Source organism: Hypanus sabinus, chromosome 13 (genome assembly GCF_030144855.1).
Source record: "Hypanus sabinus isolate sHypSab1 chromosome 13, sHypSab1.hap1, whole genome shotgun sequence".
Taxonomy (NCBI): domain Eukaryota; kingdom Metazoa; phylum Chordata; class Chondrichthyes; order Myliobatiformes; family Dasyatidae; genus Hypanus; species Hypanus sabinus.
In genome coordinates, this window is record NC_082718.1 from 67048527 (window position 1) to 67066271 (window position 17745).

Consider the following 17745-nt stretch of genomic DNA (forward strand, 5'->3'; position numbering starts at 1 on the left):
GGGGAGATTGGCTGGGGAGATTGGGGAGAGGGTATGGGGAGATTGGCTGGGGAGATTGGGGAGAGGGTATGGGGAGATTGGGGAGAGGGTATGGGGAGATTGGCAGGGAAGATTGGGGAGAAGGTTTGTGGAGATTGGCTGGTGACATTGGAGATAGGGTTTGTGGAGACTGGCAGGGGAGATTGGGGAGAAGGTATGTGGAGATTGGCAGGTGAGATTGGGGAGAGGGTATGGGGAGATTGGCTGGGGAGAGGGTATGTGGAGATCGGGGAGAGGGTATGGGGAGATTGGCAGGGAAGATTGGGGAGAAGGTTTGTGGTTGGTGACATTGGAGATAGGGTTTGTGGAGACTGGCAGGGGAGATTGGGGAGAAGGTATGTGGAGATTGGCAGGTGAGATTGGGGAAAGGGTTTGTGGAGATTGGCAGGGGAGATTGGGGAGAGGGTATGGGGAGATTGGGGAGAGGGTATGTGGAGATTGGCAGGTGAGATTGGGGAGAGGGTATGGGGAGATTGGCAGGGAAGATTGGGAAGAGAGTTTGTGGAGGTTGGCAGGGGAGATTGGGGAGAGGCTATGTGGAGGTTGGCAGGGGAGATTGGGGAGAGGGTATGTGGAGGTTGGCAGGGGAGATTGGGGAGAGAGTATGGGGAGATTGGGGAGAGGGTATGTGGAGATTGGCAGGGGAGATTGGGGAGAGGGTATGTGGAGATTGGCAGGTGAGATTGGGGAGAGGGTATGGGGAGATTAGCAGGGAAGATTGGGGAGAGGGTATGGGGAGATTGGCTGGAGAGATTGGGGAGAGGGTATGGGGAGATTGGGGAGAGGGTATGGGGAGATTGGGGAGAGGGTATGGGGAGATTGGCAGGGAAGATTGGGGAGAAGGTTTGTGGAGATTGGTTGGTGACATTGGAGATAGGGTTTGTGGAGACTGGCAGGTGAGATTGGGGAGAGGGTTTGTGGAGATTGGCAGGGGAGATTGGGGAGAGGGTATGGGGAGATTGGCAGGGAAGATTGGGAAGAGAGTTTGTGGAGGTTGGCAGGGGAGATTGGGGAGAGGGTATGTGGAGGTTGGCAGGGGAGATTGGGGAGAGGGTTTGTGGAGATTGGCAGGGGAGATTGGGGAGAGGGTATGGGGAGATTGGGGAGAGGGTATGTGGAGATTGGCAGGTAAGATTGGGGAGAGGGTATGGGGAGATTGGCAGGGAAGATTGGGAAGAGAGTTTGTGGAGTTTGGCAGGGGAGATTGGGGAGAGGGTATGTGGAGGTTGGCAGGGGAGATTGGGGAGAGGGTATGTGGAGGTTGGCAGGGGAGATTGGGGAGAGGGTATGGGGAGATTGGGGAGAGGGTATGTGGAGATTGGCAGGGGAGATTGGGGAGAGGGTATGTGGAGATTGGCAGGTGAGATTGGGGAGAGGGTATGGGGAGATTAGCAGGGAAGATTGGGGAGAGGGTATGGGGAGATTGGCTGGAGAGATTGGGGAGAGGGTATGGGGAGATTGGGGAGAGGGTATGGGGAGATTGGCAGGGAAGATTGGGGAGAAGGTTTGTGGAGATTGGTTGGTGACATTGGAGATAGGGTTTGTGGAGACTGGCAGGTGAGATTGGGGAGAGGGTTTGTGGAGATTGGCAGGGGAGATTGGGGAGAGGGTATGGGGAGATTGGCAGGGAAGATTGGGAAGAGAGTTTGTGGAGGTTGGCAGGGGAGATTGGGGAGAGGGTTTGTGGAGATTGGCAGGGAAGATTGGGAAGAGAGTTTGTGGGGGTTGGCTGGTGAGATCAGGTAGAAGACATGGGGAGATTGACAGGTAGTCCCCGATCTGCAACAAACAATGAACCATGTAGATATCTCCGGCCACCTCCTTTCCCTGAACTGCATACATTGAAGTAAAGTTTCTCTTCCCACAGGTCTTTGGGTTGCATGAAAATGCAAATATAATGAAAGCACAAAAGGAGACGCAGGAGCTATTTGATGGGATCCTGACCACACTGCCCAGAGAGGTGAGTGGTCCCATCTCTCTGACTGCAGCCCATGGCTACATGCCACCTGACCCTACACCTTTTCTCTCTGACCACTCTGTGCTCCCAGTTGCCTTCCTCCATCAACTGGCCACCATCTGTCCCTGTGCTCTGACTGGAGATTTGGTGTGAGACTATCGACAGTCAGCCTCTCCACTCCAACTCCAGGAACAGAGGTGGGATAAAAGTGTATCATCTTCATTTTTCGAGAGAAGTCTGTACAAAGTAATAGAGAGAGCTAGTGAAACTTTCTCAGAGGGTAGATGGAGACCACTCGCCTGAGCTGAGAATATCAGTCTGAAGTGCTCATCGAACGCACCATAGGATCTGTTCTCAGAATAAAAAAGGGTAAGAAAAGTCCACTCAGCCCTTCAAGCCTGCCCACCATTTAGTGTGACTACCCCGGGCCTCTTCCCGAACTTTCCTCCCACTTCCCATCACAGATATTACAAAATTGGATCTGACTCCACTTTTAGTATTTCACGTGCTCCCGACTCGGTCACAGCCCTCTGAGAAGCAGAAATAAAGGGGAGCAGTCCCCAGACACCCCCCCCCATCCTGTTGCAACTGTGGAGAGAAGTTTGTTTGTTGCTGTGGACTGCACCTCTGCAGAGGACTGCACCTCTGCAGATGGGACTCATCCAGACCTGGTGCTTGTCCATTCTGGAGCGCAAGTTACTTTGTCTGCCAGCTGGTTGGGCTTTTTTTTAATGATCTCCAGTTTACTTCCACTGTAGGTAAATGGAGGAGACAGATCGGCAAGCGAGATTGTCCAGGAACTGGCCACGGATGTTCTGTCCAAAATACCTCCTGACTTTGAAATTGAGGATGTCATGGTGAGGAATAACCCGCAGATAAGGAACTGTATTATTTGACTTTTCAGTGTCAATGCCTGAAGTTCTTAGCTGGGAAAGGTCACTGAAATGGAATGTTTGCAAATCTTCGCCCTCTGAAGCTTGAAGTTCCTCCCTGTTGCAGTCATTGTATTCTGAGCATCTCCGACCTGTCACCCAGGGAACTAGAACTGCTGTTTGACAGGGATCATTGCTGGGGAGTCTCTTATTTACAGTCTATACCCCTGGTCTCTCCAGACCTGGATCAGAAATACCACAGGGGGTTGGCGGGTGGGGCGGTGTACGAATGTTTCTGAGCTAAAGAAGGGCAAGTGTACACCTCTTGTCTGGCATTGGTGCATGTTGGGGTCCAATGAGAGCGTTAGGCTGGAGTACTCACATGTGTATCAGGCTGGAGTACTCACATGTGTATCAGGCTGGAGTACTCACATGTGTATCAGACTGGAGTACTCAAACGCATGTCTATTAGGGTATAGTGTTTGTGCATGTCAGCATAAGGTTTATATGTCAGCGTGAGTGGGCATATGCTAAGGTGGATTTTGTGTGTGCGTGTATATACATGTGCTTCTGTGGTAAGGTAGGTGTGTGTATGTTGGGGTGGTGTGTGTTAGGGTGGGGTGTGGGCATTAGGGTAAGAATTCGGTCTATTAGGGTGGGGTGAATGCCCATGAATGTGGACAGGGTGGGTGTCAGTACTGAGACAAACCGTGTCAGTTTAAATTAACCCAGCCCCTACACTATTCACAGCCCCTCTGAACAAGGAAGGGTTCCCTGACATTGCCCTCAAGTTGCCAGACTAGATGATGGGAGTAAGACCCCTTTACTAATTTGATTTTTGCCTAACCTGTTAAACTGATTATTCTTCATTAACTACTAGCAAATTATCAAATCAAATCAAGTCAAGTCACTTTTTATTGTCATTTTGACCATAACTGCTGGTACAGTACACAATAAAGATGAGACAACGTTTTTCAGGACCATGGTGCTAATTGAAACAATACAAAAACTACACTGAACTACGTAAAAACAACACAGAAAAAAAAACTACACTAGACTACAGAGCTACTGCATAAAGTGTACAAAACAGTGCAGGCATTACAATAAATAATAAACGAGACAATAGGCACAGTAGAGGGTAGTAAGTTGGTGTCAGTCCAGGCTCTGGGTATTGAGGAGTCTGATGGCTTGGGGGAAGAAACTATTTCATAGTCTGGTTGTGAGAGCCCGAATGCTTCAGTGCCTTTTCCCAAATGGCAGGAGGGAGAAGAGTTTGTATGAGGGGTATGTGGGGTCCTTCATAATGCTGTTTGCTTTGCAGATGCAGCGTGTAGTGTAAATGTCTGTAATGGCGAGAAGAGAGATCCTGATGATCTTCTCAGCTGACCTCACTGTCCACTGCAGGGTCTTGCAATCTGAGATGGTGCAACTTCTGAACCAGGCAGTGATGCAGCTACTCAGGATGCTCTCAATACAACCTCTGCAGTATGTGATGAGCATGGTGGGGGGGGGGGGGGGGGAGATGGACTTTCCTCAGCCTTTGCTGAAAGTAGAGACACTGTTGGGCTTAATTTGCTATGGAGCTGGTGTTGAGGGACCAGGTGAGATTCTCCGCCAGATGAACACCAAGAAAGTTGGTGCTCTTAACGATCTCTTCCGAGGAGCCGTCGATGTTCAGCGGAGAGTGGTTGCTCCGCGCCCTCCTGAAGTCAACAACCATCATTGACCAGCGCTGACTATGACCAACCACTGTTGACTATTACAGTTTACCACTGACTACTATGCCCATCACTAACCACTGGTAACTATCTCTGAACTCCCCAGATTATCTCCATAATTAGGAGATAGGGAATTAGGGGATTTGGCCCATTCTCCACCGTGTCAACATAGCTGAGCCATTTCCCTTCTCAAACCCATTCTCTTGGCTTCTCCCAATAACCTTTCATGCCCTGACTAATCAAGAACGTAACAACCTTCACCTTAAATATACCCAGTGATTTGGCCTCCACAGCTGCCTGTGGCAACAAATTCCACACATTCGCCACCCTCTGGCTAAAGAAATTCTTGCTGATCTCCATTTCAGATGGATATCCCTCTATTCTGAGACTGTGCCCTCTGATTCCAGACTACCTCAGTATAGGAAACATCCTCTCCACATCCACTCTATCTAGGCCTTTCAACTTTCAATAGGTTTCAATGAGATCGCCCCTCATTCTTATAAATTCCAGTGACTTTAAGCACAGAGCAATCAAAAACACTTCATACGATAACCCTTTAATTCCCAAAATCATTCTCATGAATCTCCAAAAAACACACACAAAATGCTGGTGGAACACAGCAAGCCAGGCAGCATCTATAAGGAGAAGCACTGTCGACGTTTCAGGCCGAGACCCTTCGTCAGGACTAACTGAAAGGAACCACTACTTTCAAATCTCTTAGTATCTTTCCTTTAAGTTAGTCCTGACGAAGGGTCTCGGCCCGAAACATCGACAGTGCTTCTCCTTATAGATGCTGCCTGGCCTGCTGTGTTCCACCAGCATTTTGTGTGTGATGTTTGAATTTTCAGCATCTGCAGATTTCCTCATGTTTGCTCATGAATCTCCCTCTGAATTCTCTCTGATGTCAGCATATCATTTCTTGGATAAGGGGCCTAAAACTGCTCTCAGTACTCCAAGTGAGGCCTCGCTAGTACTTTATAAAGCCTCACTTGGTGTATACATCCTTGCTTTTATATTCTAGTCCTTTTGAAATGAATGCTAACATTGCATTTGCCTTCCTTACCACTAACTTAACCTGCAAATTAATCTTTAATGAATCCTGCATACAGGCTTGCATCTCAGATTTTTTTAATTTTCTCCCTGTTTAGAAAGTAGTCTACAGCTTTATTCCTTCTACCTAAGTGCATGACCATACATTTCTCTACACTATATTTCAACTGCCACTTCCTTGCCCATTTTCCCAATCTGTCTGCCCTTCTGCAGACTCCCTGCTTCCTACCCTTCCATTTATCTTTGTATCGTCTGCAAATTTGGCCACAAAACCATCAATTCCATCATCCAAATCATTGACATATAACGAGAAAAGAAGTAGTCCCAAAACATCGACTCCTACAGAACATCACTAGACACTGACAGCCAATCAGAAAAAGCTCCCTTCATTCTCTCTTTGCCTCCTGCCAATCAGCCAATGCTTTAACCACGCTAGTATCTTTCCTGTAATACCATGGGTTCTTATCTTTTAAGAAATCTTACGTCAAAAGCCTTATGAAAATCCATGTATACATCATCTACCAATTCTCATTTGTCTACCCTACTTGTTATTTCCTCAAAGAATTTCAACAGATTTGTCATGCAATATTTTCCCTTAAGGAAACTATACTGACTTTGGCCTATTTTATCAGGTGCCTCCAAGTATCCTGAGACCTCATCCTTAACAGTTAACTCCAACATCTTCCCAACTGCTGAGGTCAGGATAACTGCCCTATAATTTCCTTTCTTCTGCCTCCCTCCCCTCTTGAAGAGTTGAGTGACATTTGCAATTCCAGAGCCATTCTTAAACCTAGTGATGCTTGAAAGATCATTACCAATATAGTACTTCTGCAATCTTTTCAGACACCTCTTTCAGAACCCTGGGGTGTAGTCCATCTGATTCAGGTGACTTGTCTACCATCAGGTCTTTCAGCTTCCCAAGCACTTTCTCCATAGTAATAGCAACTACATTCACTTCTGCCCCTGACACTCCTGAATTTCTGGCATTCTGCTAGTGTCTTCCACAGTAATGACTGATGCAAAACATTTATTTAGTTCATCTGCCATTTCCTTGTTCCCCCATGTCACAAGGTGAAGGCAAGGATGCTGGGAGAGGACCCACAAGCAGGACACAAACACGTCTTTCTTAGGTTCAATAAAATACCGTTTATTATTTGCTACACAGAGAACCAGGAAGTCAAGGAGGACAAAGAGGAACATGAATTCGGATTAGGAGACTAGGGACTTGGATCGCCGCAGACCTTGGACTTAGACATTAGGAACTTGGATCGTCGTGGCCATGACTGAGACCGCCGCGGACCTTGGACCTGGAGACTGGGAACTTGGATCGCCGCGGTCCTTGGACTTAGACATTAGGAACTTGGATCGTCGTGGCCATGACTGAGACCGCCGCGGACCTTGGACCTGGAGACTGGGAACTTGGATCGCCGCAGCCAGAACGTGGACACCAAACATAGGACAGGAATGTCAAGGCAGAACTCCGCCTTCAACTCAGACACAGAGCTGGGACTCTTCTTTGAGGGATAGACACGGACACTGGGCATGAACATCAAGCCAGGACTCGCCTTCAACTCAGGCACTGAGCCAGGACTCTTCTTCAAGGGATAGACACAGACACTGGGCATTATTTTATCATCCTGACTTTAGAATATTCTTCTTCTTCTTTGGGATGTATCAATCCTGCGCCTCTGTTCTGCCATCATCCCTGCCAGTGTTCTTTTCCAATCAATTTTGGCCAACTCCTCTCTCCTGCCTCTAATTCCCTTTACTCTACTATAATACTGATACATCTGACTTTAGCTTCTCCCTCTGAAATTGCAGGGCAAGGTCTATCATAATATGATCACTGCCATTGAGATTCTTCTACCTCAAGCTCCCTAATCAAATCTGGTTCTTTACACAGCACCCAATCCAAAATAGCCTTTCCTTTCATAGGCTCAACCACAAACTGCTCTAAAAGGCATTCTACAAATTTTCTCTTGGGATCCAACACCATTCTGATTTCTATCTCCCACATCCTGGCTACTGTTTGCAGGCCTGTATATAACTCAATCAGGGTCTTTTTACCCTTGCAGTTTCATAACTCTACCCACAAGGACTATACATCTTCCAATCCTATGTCATCTCTTTCTAAGGATTTGATTTCATTTTTTACCAACAGAGCTACCCCACCCCCTCTGCCTACCTGCCTGTCAGAGAGCACTACAGCACAGAAGCCACACTACATGTTGTCAGAGAGAACTAAAACACAGACAGGCCCTTCAGTCTAGTGCCATCTGACCAGAGCCCTCCATACTCCTTCCACCCATGTACTTATCCAAACTTCTCTTGATCAAACCCACATCCACCACTTCTACAAGCAATTCATTCCACACTCACATTACCCTCATTTTTCCTTTAAATATTTCATCTTTTACCCTTAACCAATGACCTCCAGTTCTAGTCTCACTGAACCCCTGTTTGCATTTACCCTGTCTGTATCCTCGTAATTTTGTATGCCTCCATCAAATCTCCCCACATTCTCCTGCACTTCAGGGAAAAATGTCCCAACCTGTTCAAACTTTCCCTGAATTTTCTCTGTACTTTTTCAGTCTTATTGATATGTTTCATGCAGGTAGGTGTCTAGAACTGCAATACTCCAAACATGGCCTCACTAATGTCTTGTACAACTTCAGTGTAATATCACAATTTGTGTTCTCAGTACTTTGGTTTATGAAAGCTCCCTACTATCCTATTTACCTGTCATAGGACATAGGAGCAGAATTAGGCCATTCGGTCTATCAAGTCTACTCCACCATTCATTCATGGCTGATTTATTATTCCTCTCAACCTCATTCTCCTGCCTTCACCCTGTAATCTTTGACACCCTTACTAATCAAGAATCTGTCAACCTCTTTTCAAGGAATTATGGACCTGTATTCCCTGATCTCTCTGTTCTACCACACTCCTCAGTGCCCTACCGTTCTCTGTGTAAGACCGACCCTGTTTGGTCCGATTGAAGTGCAAGACCTCATACTAGTCTGCTTTAAATTCCATCTGCCATTTGTCAGCCTATTTTTCCAGCTGGTCCAGATCCTGCTGCATGTTTTGATAATCTTCCTCATTGTCCACTACACCTCGAATCTTGGTATCATCCACAAATTTGCTGATCCAGTTAACTACATTACCATCCAGATCGTTGATATAGATGACAAACAACAATGGACCCAACACTGAGCAACCCTCTACTACCACTCCTTGGTTTCTCTGCTAATCAAAGTTACTACTTCATCCTGAATGTCAAGCAACTGAACCAGCTTTCCATGCAGGACGTGCTAAAGGCCATGCTAAAGTTCATGTAGACAACATCCACTGCCTTACCTGCTGAGTTCCTCCAACATTTTGTATGTGGTCCACTGCCTTTCCTTCATCAACTTTCCTGATAATCTCCTCCAGAGACTCTCTAAGATTGGTTAGATGCAGTTTACCATGCACCATGTTGAGTATCCCTAACCAGGCCCTGTCTATGCAAAAACCTATGTACCTGGTCCCTTAGAAGAAGTTCCAATAATTTACCCAATTCTGATGTCAGGATCACTATAATTTCATGACTTATTCTTGGAAGCTTTTTTGGACCACTCTCAATCAACAACAATCAGTGACTGGTGATTACTGAGCAGGATAAGCCTGTCTGGGTCTGAGGCATGTACAGGAACACTGTCCCAGCTCCTTCCCAGACTGTCTGTGCAAAGACGGTCTTTGGTCTGTCCACACCAGAGGACCAATGGTGCCAAACTTTGGCTAGTGTGCTCTGCACCACAGAGTGAGGTGAAGGTGCAGGTGAATGCACAGTCATAGATACTGCCTTCATCTAGATGACACCATTTGCTGGAGTTTATGGAATGTCAACAGAAAGTGGATGTTGGGAGGGGTGGGGAGGTGGTTGTTGAATATAGTAAAACCTGTCTGTCTGCAGTGGGGTTCAAGATCAGGTTAGTGGGTTAAGCCCTTTCAGATTATGCTCTGTTCCCAACTGTAGTGTATTACACCACAGATTAGGGAGCTAATCTAGGCCATTCAGCCCACCAAGTCAATTATGATTGATTTTTTAATCCTATCCTCCTGCCTTCTGCCTGTAGCCCTTAACCCCCTTATCAGTCAAGAACCTCTCAATCTCTGTCGTAGATAACCTGCCCTCCACAGCCTTCTGTGGCAATTGAGCACACACTCAGCACCCGCAGGCTGAAGGAATTTCTCCTCATCTCGGTTCTGAAGGGATGTGCCTGTACTCTGAGGCTGCTCCCTCAGATCCCTGACTAGGTCAGGGGTCGGCAACCCGCGGCTCCGGAGCCGCATATGGCTCTTTCATCTCTGTGCTGCGGCTCCCCGTGGTTTGTTAGTTTTTGAAATGTAATTCGAAATTTGAAGATTATGGTGATCTTGGACAATCTAAAAACGTTATGGAGACCCCATTTCCTGGCACATCCGAACCGGCTCACAATTAGCCACCGTTCCGGCTAAGGGAGATAGCCTACGGGGGTTTGTGAGTACGTGTTTTTTGGAGCATCCGCGCCCACGGGGACGGGTTGAGGGAGCCTTTAAAGCAAGGCTGTTTAGTTCGAATAAAGTTACCTTGACTGCAGTGTCTTTATTTTAGCGCTGCGTGTAGCACACCGCTACAACGTGTTTTTTATCGCTATTAATATACATCACCACTGCCAATGCCTGACACCCGCTAGTGCGCACTTTCTTTTAATTCTTCGATCCAAGGTAGGCTAACTATGGAGTAACCTTCAACCCAACGTCTTTTTTTCGGAGTTCAAAATGTTTTTGTTGCATGCAGAAATGTAATTTCGTTTTCTCTGCAGGAGTTCATCAATTTCATAAATGCAACACATTATAGTTTGTTTATACATAGCATAAAGGCAAAAAAAAACCCGTTGTATGCAGTGTTATTTCATTTTAAATGTCAAACGGGTTTTGTGGCTCCCAGTGTTTTCTTTTCTGTGGGAAATGGGTCCATATTGGCTCTTTCAGTGGTAAACGTTGCCGACCCCTGGTCTAGGTTGAACTCCCCAGTGTTGCTCATGTTACACCCAGTCCCAGCTGCACTAGGCTCTCCTACAGTGGGAGGTGGAAGCCGGGCGTGGAGTGGGTGCACACTGGCTCAGTATAGGGGTAGCAGCGTCTGTCTTGCCTGCCTTCCCTGCTGACACTGAGATGTAATTCCCCCTCAGGGCCAGTTCCCCATCAGTTACGGAGAGTCGATGAACACGGTTCTGATCCAGGAGCTGTCGCGCTTTAACCTCCTGCTCTCTGTGGTCAGAGACAGTCTGACAGACATCAGCAGAGCCACCTGCGGCCTGGCCCTCCTGTCCACCCAGCTGGAAGCCATGTTTGACAGTATGCTTGTGGGCAAGGTACGTACGCCACCCTGGGGGCTGTCATGTAAGGGCCCCATCCCATTTTGGTGAGTCTTGTGAGGGATATGGGGATCAAGACTGCTGGGGCAGCTTACCTGGAGCCCCCACTTCAACCTCGCACACACACTCACAGTACCTGGGTGCTCACCGGTGGGGACTGGGGCAGGGGCAAGGGTCATGAATCAGGATAGGGTCTGGGCTTGAGCAGGGGCAGGGGCTGTGGTCATGCTTCAGCAGGCAGGGATCAGGGAGCTGAGGCATGGGTTTGTAGTTGGATCAAGGGATTAGGGCAGGATCTGGGTAAAGGGACTGGAGAACAGGTCAGAAGCAGAGGCTGGGGTCAAGAGGCAAAGGGCAGAGGTGGGGAGGAGAGTGGGAGGCCCTGTATTTTGAGATGTCCTGCACTGTTCCATCTCTGGTCACAGAGTCAGGCTGAGCTTCCTATTCCCCTATTCCCTGTACGTTTCACCACATTCCTCTGGCAGGAGGATCGGAGAGACAGATCCAAGGGATGATCCCAGGAAATCTGATCCGAAGATGTTACAACCTTCACTCCCATTGACTCCCTGATCTAAAAACTTGTCTGATTACTGACCCTAGAAAGCACTACACATGGGACTCGAAGCCCAGAGACCCCAGGGATTCTGACCAATGTATTGCTGGGTTTCAGTCACCTGGGGTAGGGACACCAGGCTATGCAGGTGCTGAAACCCAGAGCAACACAAACGCACGGGGGATGTTGGTGAGTCGAACAGAGTTTGTGTGGGGGCAGCAGGACTGAATGGGCTGGTGACGTTTCATGGGGAAAAGGTAGGGCAGGAGAAGGGAGGAGAGGTGAAAAGGGATAAGTGAGGACAATAGACAATAGACAGTAGGTGCAGGAGTAGGCCATTTGGCCCTTCTAGCCAGCACTGCCATTCACTGTGATCATGGCTGATCATGCACAATCAGTACCCCATTCCTGCCCTCTCCCCATATCCCTTGACCCTGCTATCTATAAGAACTCTATCTAACTCTCTCTTGAATGCATCCAGAGACTTGGCCTCCACTGCCTTCTGGGGCAGAGCATTCCACTTATCCACCACTCTCTGGGTGGAAAAGTTTTTCCTCATCTCTGTTCTAAATGGCCTACCCCTTATTCTTAAACTGTGGCCTCTAGTTCTGGACTCACCCATCAGTGGGAACATGTTTCCTGCCTCCAGCATGTCCAATCCCTTAATAATCTTATATGTTTCAATCAGATCCCCTCTCATCCTTCTAAATTCCAGTGTATACAAGCCCAGTCGCTCCAATCTTTCAACATATGACAGACCCGCCATTCCAGGAATTAATCTTGTGAACCTACACTGCACTCCCTCAATAGCAAGAATGTCCTTCCTCAAATTTGGAGACCAAAACTGCACACAGTACTCCAGGTGGGGTCTCACCAGGGCCCTGTACAGCTGCAGAAGGACCTCTTTACTCCTATACTCAATTCAATATAAAAGCCAGCATGCCATTAGCTTTCTTCACTGCCTGCTGTACCTGCATGCTTGCTTTCATTGACCGATGTACAAGAACACCAAGATTTCGTTGTACTTCCCCTTTTCCTAACTTGACTCCATTTAGATAGTAATCTGCCTTCCTGTTCTTGCCACCAAAGTGGATAACCTCACATTTATCCACATTAAACTGCATCTGCCATACATTTGTCCACTCACCCAACCTGTCCAAGTCACCCTGCATTCTCATAACATCCTCCTGACATTTCACACTGCCACCCAGCTTTGTGTCATCAGCAAATTTGCTAATGTTACTTTTAATCCCTTCATCCATCTAAATCATTAATGTATATTGTAAACAGCTGTGGCCCCAGCACTGAACCTTGCGGTACCCCACTGGTCACAGCCTGCCATTCCAAAAGGGACCCGTTAATCACTACTCTTTGTTTCCTGTCAGCCAGCCAATTTTCAATCAATGTCAGTACTCTGCCCCCAATACCATGTGCCCTACTTTTGCCCACTAATCTCCTAAGTGGGACTTTATCAAAAGCTTTCTGGAAGTCCAGGTACACTACATTCACTGGCTCTCCCTTGTCCATTTTCATAGTTACATCCTCAAAAAACTCCAGAAGATTAGTCAAGCATGATTTTCCCTTCATAAATCCATGCTGACTCGAACTGATCCTTCTACTGCTATCCAAATGTGTTGTAATTTCCTCTTTTATAATTGACTCCAGCATCTTTCCCACCACTGACGTCAGGCTAACCGGTCTATAATTCCCTGTTTTCTCTCTCCCTCCTTTCTTGAAAAGTGGAACAATATTAGCCACCCTCCAATCAGCAGGAAATGTTCCTCAATCCATAGAACATTGAAAAATGATTACCAATGCGTCCACGATTTCTAGAGACACCTCTTTAAGTACTCTGGGATGCAGACCATCAGGTCTTGGGGACTTATCAGCCTTCAGACTCAACAGTCTATCCAACACCATTTCTTGCCTAATGTAAATTTCCTTCAGTTCATCCTTTACCCTAGTTCCTTTGGCCACTATTACATCTGGGAGATTGTTTGTGTCTTCCCTAGTGAAGACAGATCCAAAGTACCTGTTCAACTCATCTGCCATTTCCTTGTTCCCGATAATAAATTCACCTGTTTCTGTCTTCAATGGCCCAATTTTGGTCTTAACTATTTTTTTGCTATTCACATACCTAAAGAAGCTTTTACTATCCTCCTTTATATTCTTTGCTAGTTTACCTTTGTACTTCATTTTTTCTTGGCATATTGCCTTTTTTGTTATCTTCTGTTGCTCTTTAAAAGCTTCCCAGTCCTCCGGTTTCCCGCTCATCTTTGCTATGTTATACTTCTTCTCTTTTATTTTTATACTGCCCTTTACTTCCCTCGTCAGCCACGGCCTCCCCTTACTCCCCTTAGGATTTTTCTTCCTCTTTGGAATGAACCGATCCTGCACCTTCTGCATTATTCCCAGAAATACCTGCCATTTCTGTTCCACTGTCTTCCCTGCTAGGGTATTGTTCCATTGAACTTTGGCCAGCTCCTCCCTCATAGCTTCATAGTTCCCTTTTGTTCAACTGTAATACTGACACATCAGATTGTCCCTTCTCCTTCTCAAATTGTAGGTTAAAACGTATCATATTATGGTCACTACCGCCTAATGGTTCCTTTACCTCGAGGTCCCTGATCAAATCCAGTTCATTGCATAACACTAAATCTAGAATTGCCTTCTCCCTGGTAGGCTCCAGTACAAGCTGTTCTAAGAATCCGTCTCGGAGGCACTCCACAAACTCCCTTTCTTGGGGTCCAGTACCATTCTGATTCTCCCAGTCTACCTGCATGTTGAAATCCCCCATGACAACTCTATCATTACCTTTGCGACATGCCAATTTTAACTCTTCATACAACTTACACCCTACAAACAGGCTGTTTGGGGGCCTGTAGATAACTCCCATTAGGGTCTTTCGACCCTTAGAATTTCTCAGTTCTATCCATACTGACTCTACATCCCCAGATTCTATGTCCCCCCTCGCAAGGGACTGAATATCATTCCTCACCAACAGAGCCACCCCACCCCCTCTTCCAGTCAGTCTGTCCTTTCGATAAGATGTATATCCTTGAATATTAATTTCCCAGGCCCTGTCCGCTTGAAGCCATGTCTCAGTTATTCCCACAACATCATACTTGCCAATTTCCAACTGAGCCTCAAGCTCATCTAATTTATTCCTTGTACTTCGTGCATTCATATATAATACTTTTAATTCGGTACTCCCCTCTCCTTTCATATCAATTCCTATTTCACTTGGCCATACTGTATGCTCTCTTCTTGAGCTTTCTACTCCATTGATTCTGTTGTCCTTTTTAACTTCTCTTATTTTCACTTTCCCTTTAACTCCATCCTTATATTTCCAGTTCATCCCCTCCCCCCCCCCCACTACTTAGTTTAAACATATCCGTGTTGCAGTGGCAAACCTGTCTGCCAGAATGCTGGTTCCCTGCCTATTAAGGTGCAACCCATCCCTTTTGTACAATTCATCCCTACCCCAAAACAGATCCCAGTGGTCCAAGAATGTAAATCCTTGCTTCCTGCACCATTTCCTCAGCCGCGCATTCAGATCGATTATCTCCCTGTTCCTGCCCTCTCCAGCACGAGGAACTGGAAGCAAACCAGAGATAACCACCCTGGAAGTCCTGCTTTTCAGCCTTCTTCCAAGTTCTCTGAAGTCCCGCTGCGGGATATCCTTCCTCTTCTTCCCAATGTCATTTGTGCACTACCACTTCCGGCTGTTCACCTTCACCTTTGAGGATTCCCTGCAATCGGTCCGTAATGTCCTGGATCCTTGCACCAGGGAGGCAACACACCATCCTTAAATCTCGCCCGTTGCCACAGAAACCCCTTTCCGTACCTCTTACTATGGAGTCCCCTACTACCACGGCTCTTCCTGATGTCTGACTCCTCGGCCCTGTTTCTGCACCAATTTTTGGCTCTCAGACCTGTCTGCCTCTCAGACTGGCAGTATCTTCTGTCCTGACAGCTCCCAAGAGGGTGAACCTGTTTACGAGAGGTACATCCCCTGGGGTCTCCCGTACTTCAAGCATCCTTCCCTTCCTCATCGTCACCCCCTTTCTCTCTTCCGGTATCCTTGGTGTAACGACCTCACTGTAGGTCCTGTCCAGAAAACTCTCGTTTTCGCAGATAAACCTGAGGTCATCCAGTTCTTTCTTCAGTGCTGCAACATGCTCCTTCAGAAGCTGAATCTGGACACACTTTCCACAGCTGTAGCAGCTGGGGGCACCATCAGTGTCCCTGACCCCCCACATCATGCACGTAGCATACTGAATCAGCTTAGCGGTCATGTCTTCACCCTCTGCAATTGTGCCTGGCGTAGTCTCCTCGCCGAAGACTCTCGAGCCAAAGACTAGCACTTTTCACACCAGGCACTTCCCTCGAACAGGCCACTTCCCAAGGAGAGGTGAGAACGGGTGGGGGAGGTGTGGAGGAGAGGTGAGACCAGACAGGGAGGTGTGGAGGGCAGAGTAACCGGGAGGTGAGTCTGAGAAACAGAATGGGGGATGGCAGGGTGCTGGGTGTAGAAAAGGAACACAATGGCAGTGTATTACCTGGAATTCGGTATTTATACTGGAGCTGTAGATACTCAGGAAAACCCTGAGGTTTTGTCTGTGCAGATTGAAGAAGGAACAGCACCATTTTGTGGTCAGTGGCTTCCCAGCAGTCCAGCTGGGGAACTGGGAGAACTAATTCTGGAAGGGTTATGGGCACTGGGGCTGGATGGTCAGGAGACGCTGGTTTGCGGCTGGGTAGGCAAGCATGCGTCCTTCCTGCACCAGCATGCTGTTTAGTGTCAGTCTCAGTCTCCTGTGGTGTCTGGACTGGAGAAGTGCTGTTCAGAGCCCATCCTGAGGCTGACGATCATTGCCAGGCAGGGTGATAGAATGGTGTGGCAGAGGAACTCCGACGCCTCTGTGGGTAATGGGACAGTGTGGGGAATACTGGGACCACAGGGAAGAATCGGACAGTGTGGGGAATACAGTGATCGTGGGGGAGAATGGGACAGTGTGTGCAATACAGTGACTATGGGGGAGAATGATAGAGTGTGGAGAATACAGTGACCGCAAAGGAAAATGGGACAATATGGGAATAGTGACCACGGGAGAGAATGGGACAGTGTGGAGATACAGTGACCGCAGGGGAAATGGGACAGTGTGGGGAATACAGTGACCATAATGAAGATTGGTATAGTGTGGGGAATATAGAGAACACGGATGAGAATGGGACAGTATGGGGAATACATTAACCATAGGGAAGAATGGGACAGTGTGGGGATACGTTGAAAGCAGGGGAGAATGTGACAGTGTGGAGATACAGTGAACGCATGGGAAATGAGACAGTGTGGGGAATACAGTGACCGCAAAGGAGAATGGGACAATGTGGAGATACAGAGACCGCAGGAGAGAATCGGACAGTGTGGAGATACAGAGACCGCAGGAGAGAATGGGACAGTGTGGGGAATACAGTGACCGCAGGAGAGAATGGGACAGTGTGGAGATACTGTGAACGCATGGGAAATGGGACAGTGTGGGGAATACAGTGACCGCAGGAGAGAATGGGACAGTGTGGAGATACAGTGAAGGCGTGGGAAATGGGACTGTGTGGGGAATACAGCGACCACAGGGGAGAATGGGACAGTGTGGGGATACAGTGAATGCAGGGGAAATGGGACAGTGTGGGGAATACAGTGACCATAGGGAAGAATGGTATAGTGTGGGGAATATAGAGACCACGGGTGAGAATGGGACAGTGTTGAGATACAGTAACTGTAGGGGAGAATGGGACAGTGTGGGAAATATTGTGACCACTAGGGAGATTGGGACAGTGGGGGGAATACAGAGACTTCAGGGGAGAATGGGACAGTGTTGAGATACAGTGACTGTAGGGGAGAATGGGACAGTGTGGGAAATACAGTGAATGTGGGGGAGAATGGGATAGTGTGGAAAATACTGTGACCACTGGAGAGATTGGGACAGTGTGGGGAATACAGAGACTGCGGAAGAGAATGGGACAGTGTTGAGATACAGTGACCATGGGGGAGAATGGGACAGTGTGGGGAATACAGTGACCACAGGGGAGAATGGGACAGTGTTGAGACGCAGTCACCATAGGGGAGAATGGGATAGTGTGGAAAATACTGTGA

The 17745-nt window shown here is 47.6% G+C and overlaps 1 protein-coding gene across 1 annotated transcript in view; it reads left to right on the forward strand.

Annotated features, from left to right (window-relative positions):
- The window catches only part of LOC132403373 (dynein axonemal heavy chain 3-like), a 990878-nt gene that overhangs the window by 949110 nt on the left and 24023 nt on the right, over window positions 1-17745 (forward strand). The window contains exons 67-69 of the mRNA XM_059986790.1: window positions 1907-1999; window positions 2755-2853; window positions 10853-11035. Of these exons, the coding sequence (XP_059842773.1) occupies window positions 1907-1999; window positions 2755-2853; window positions 10853-11035 (375 nt within the window). The remainder of the gene's footprint in view (window positions 1-1906; window positions 2000-2754; window positions 2854-10852; window positions 11036-17745) is intronic.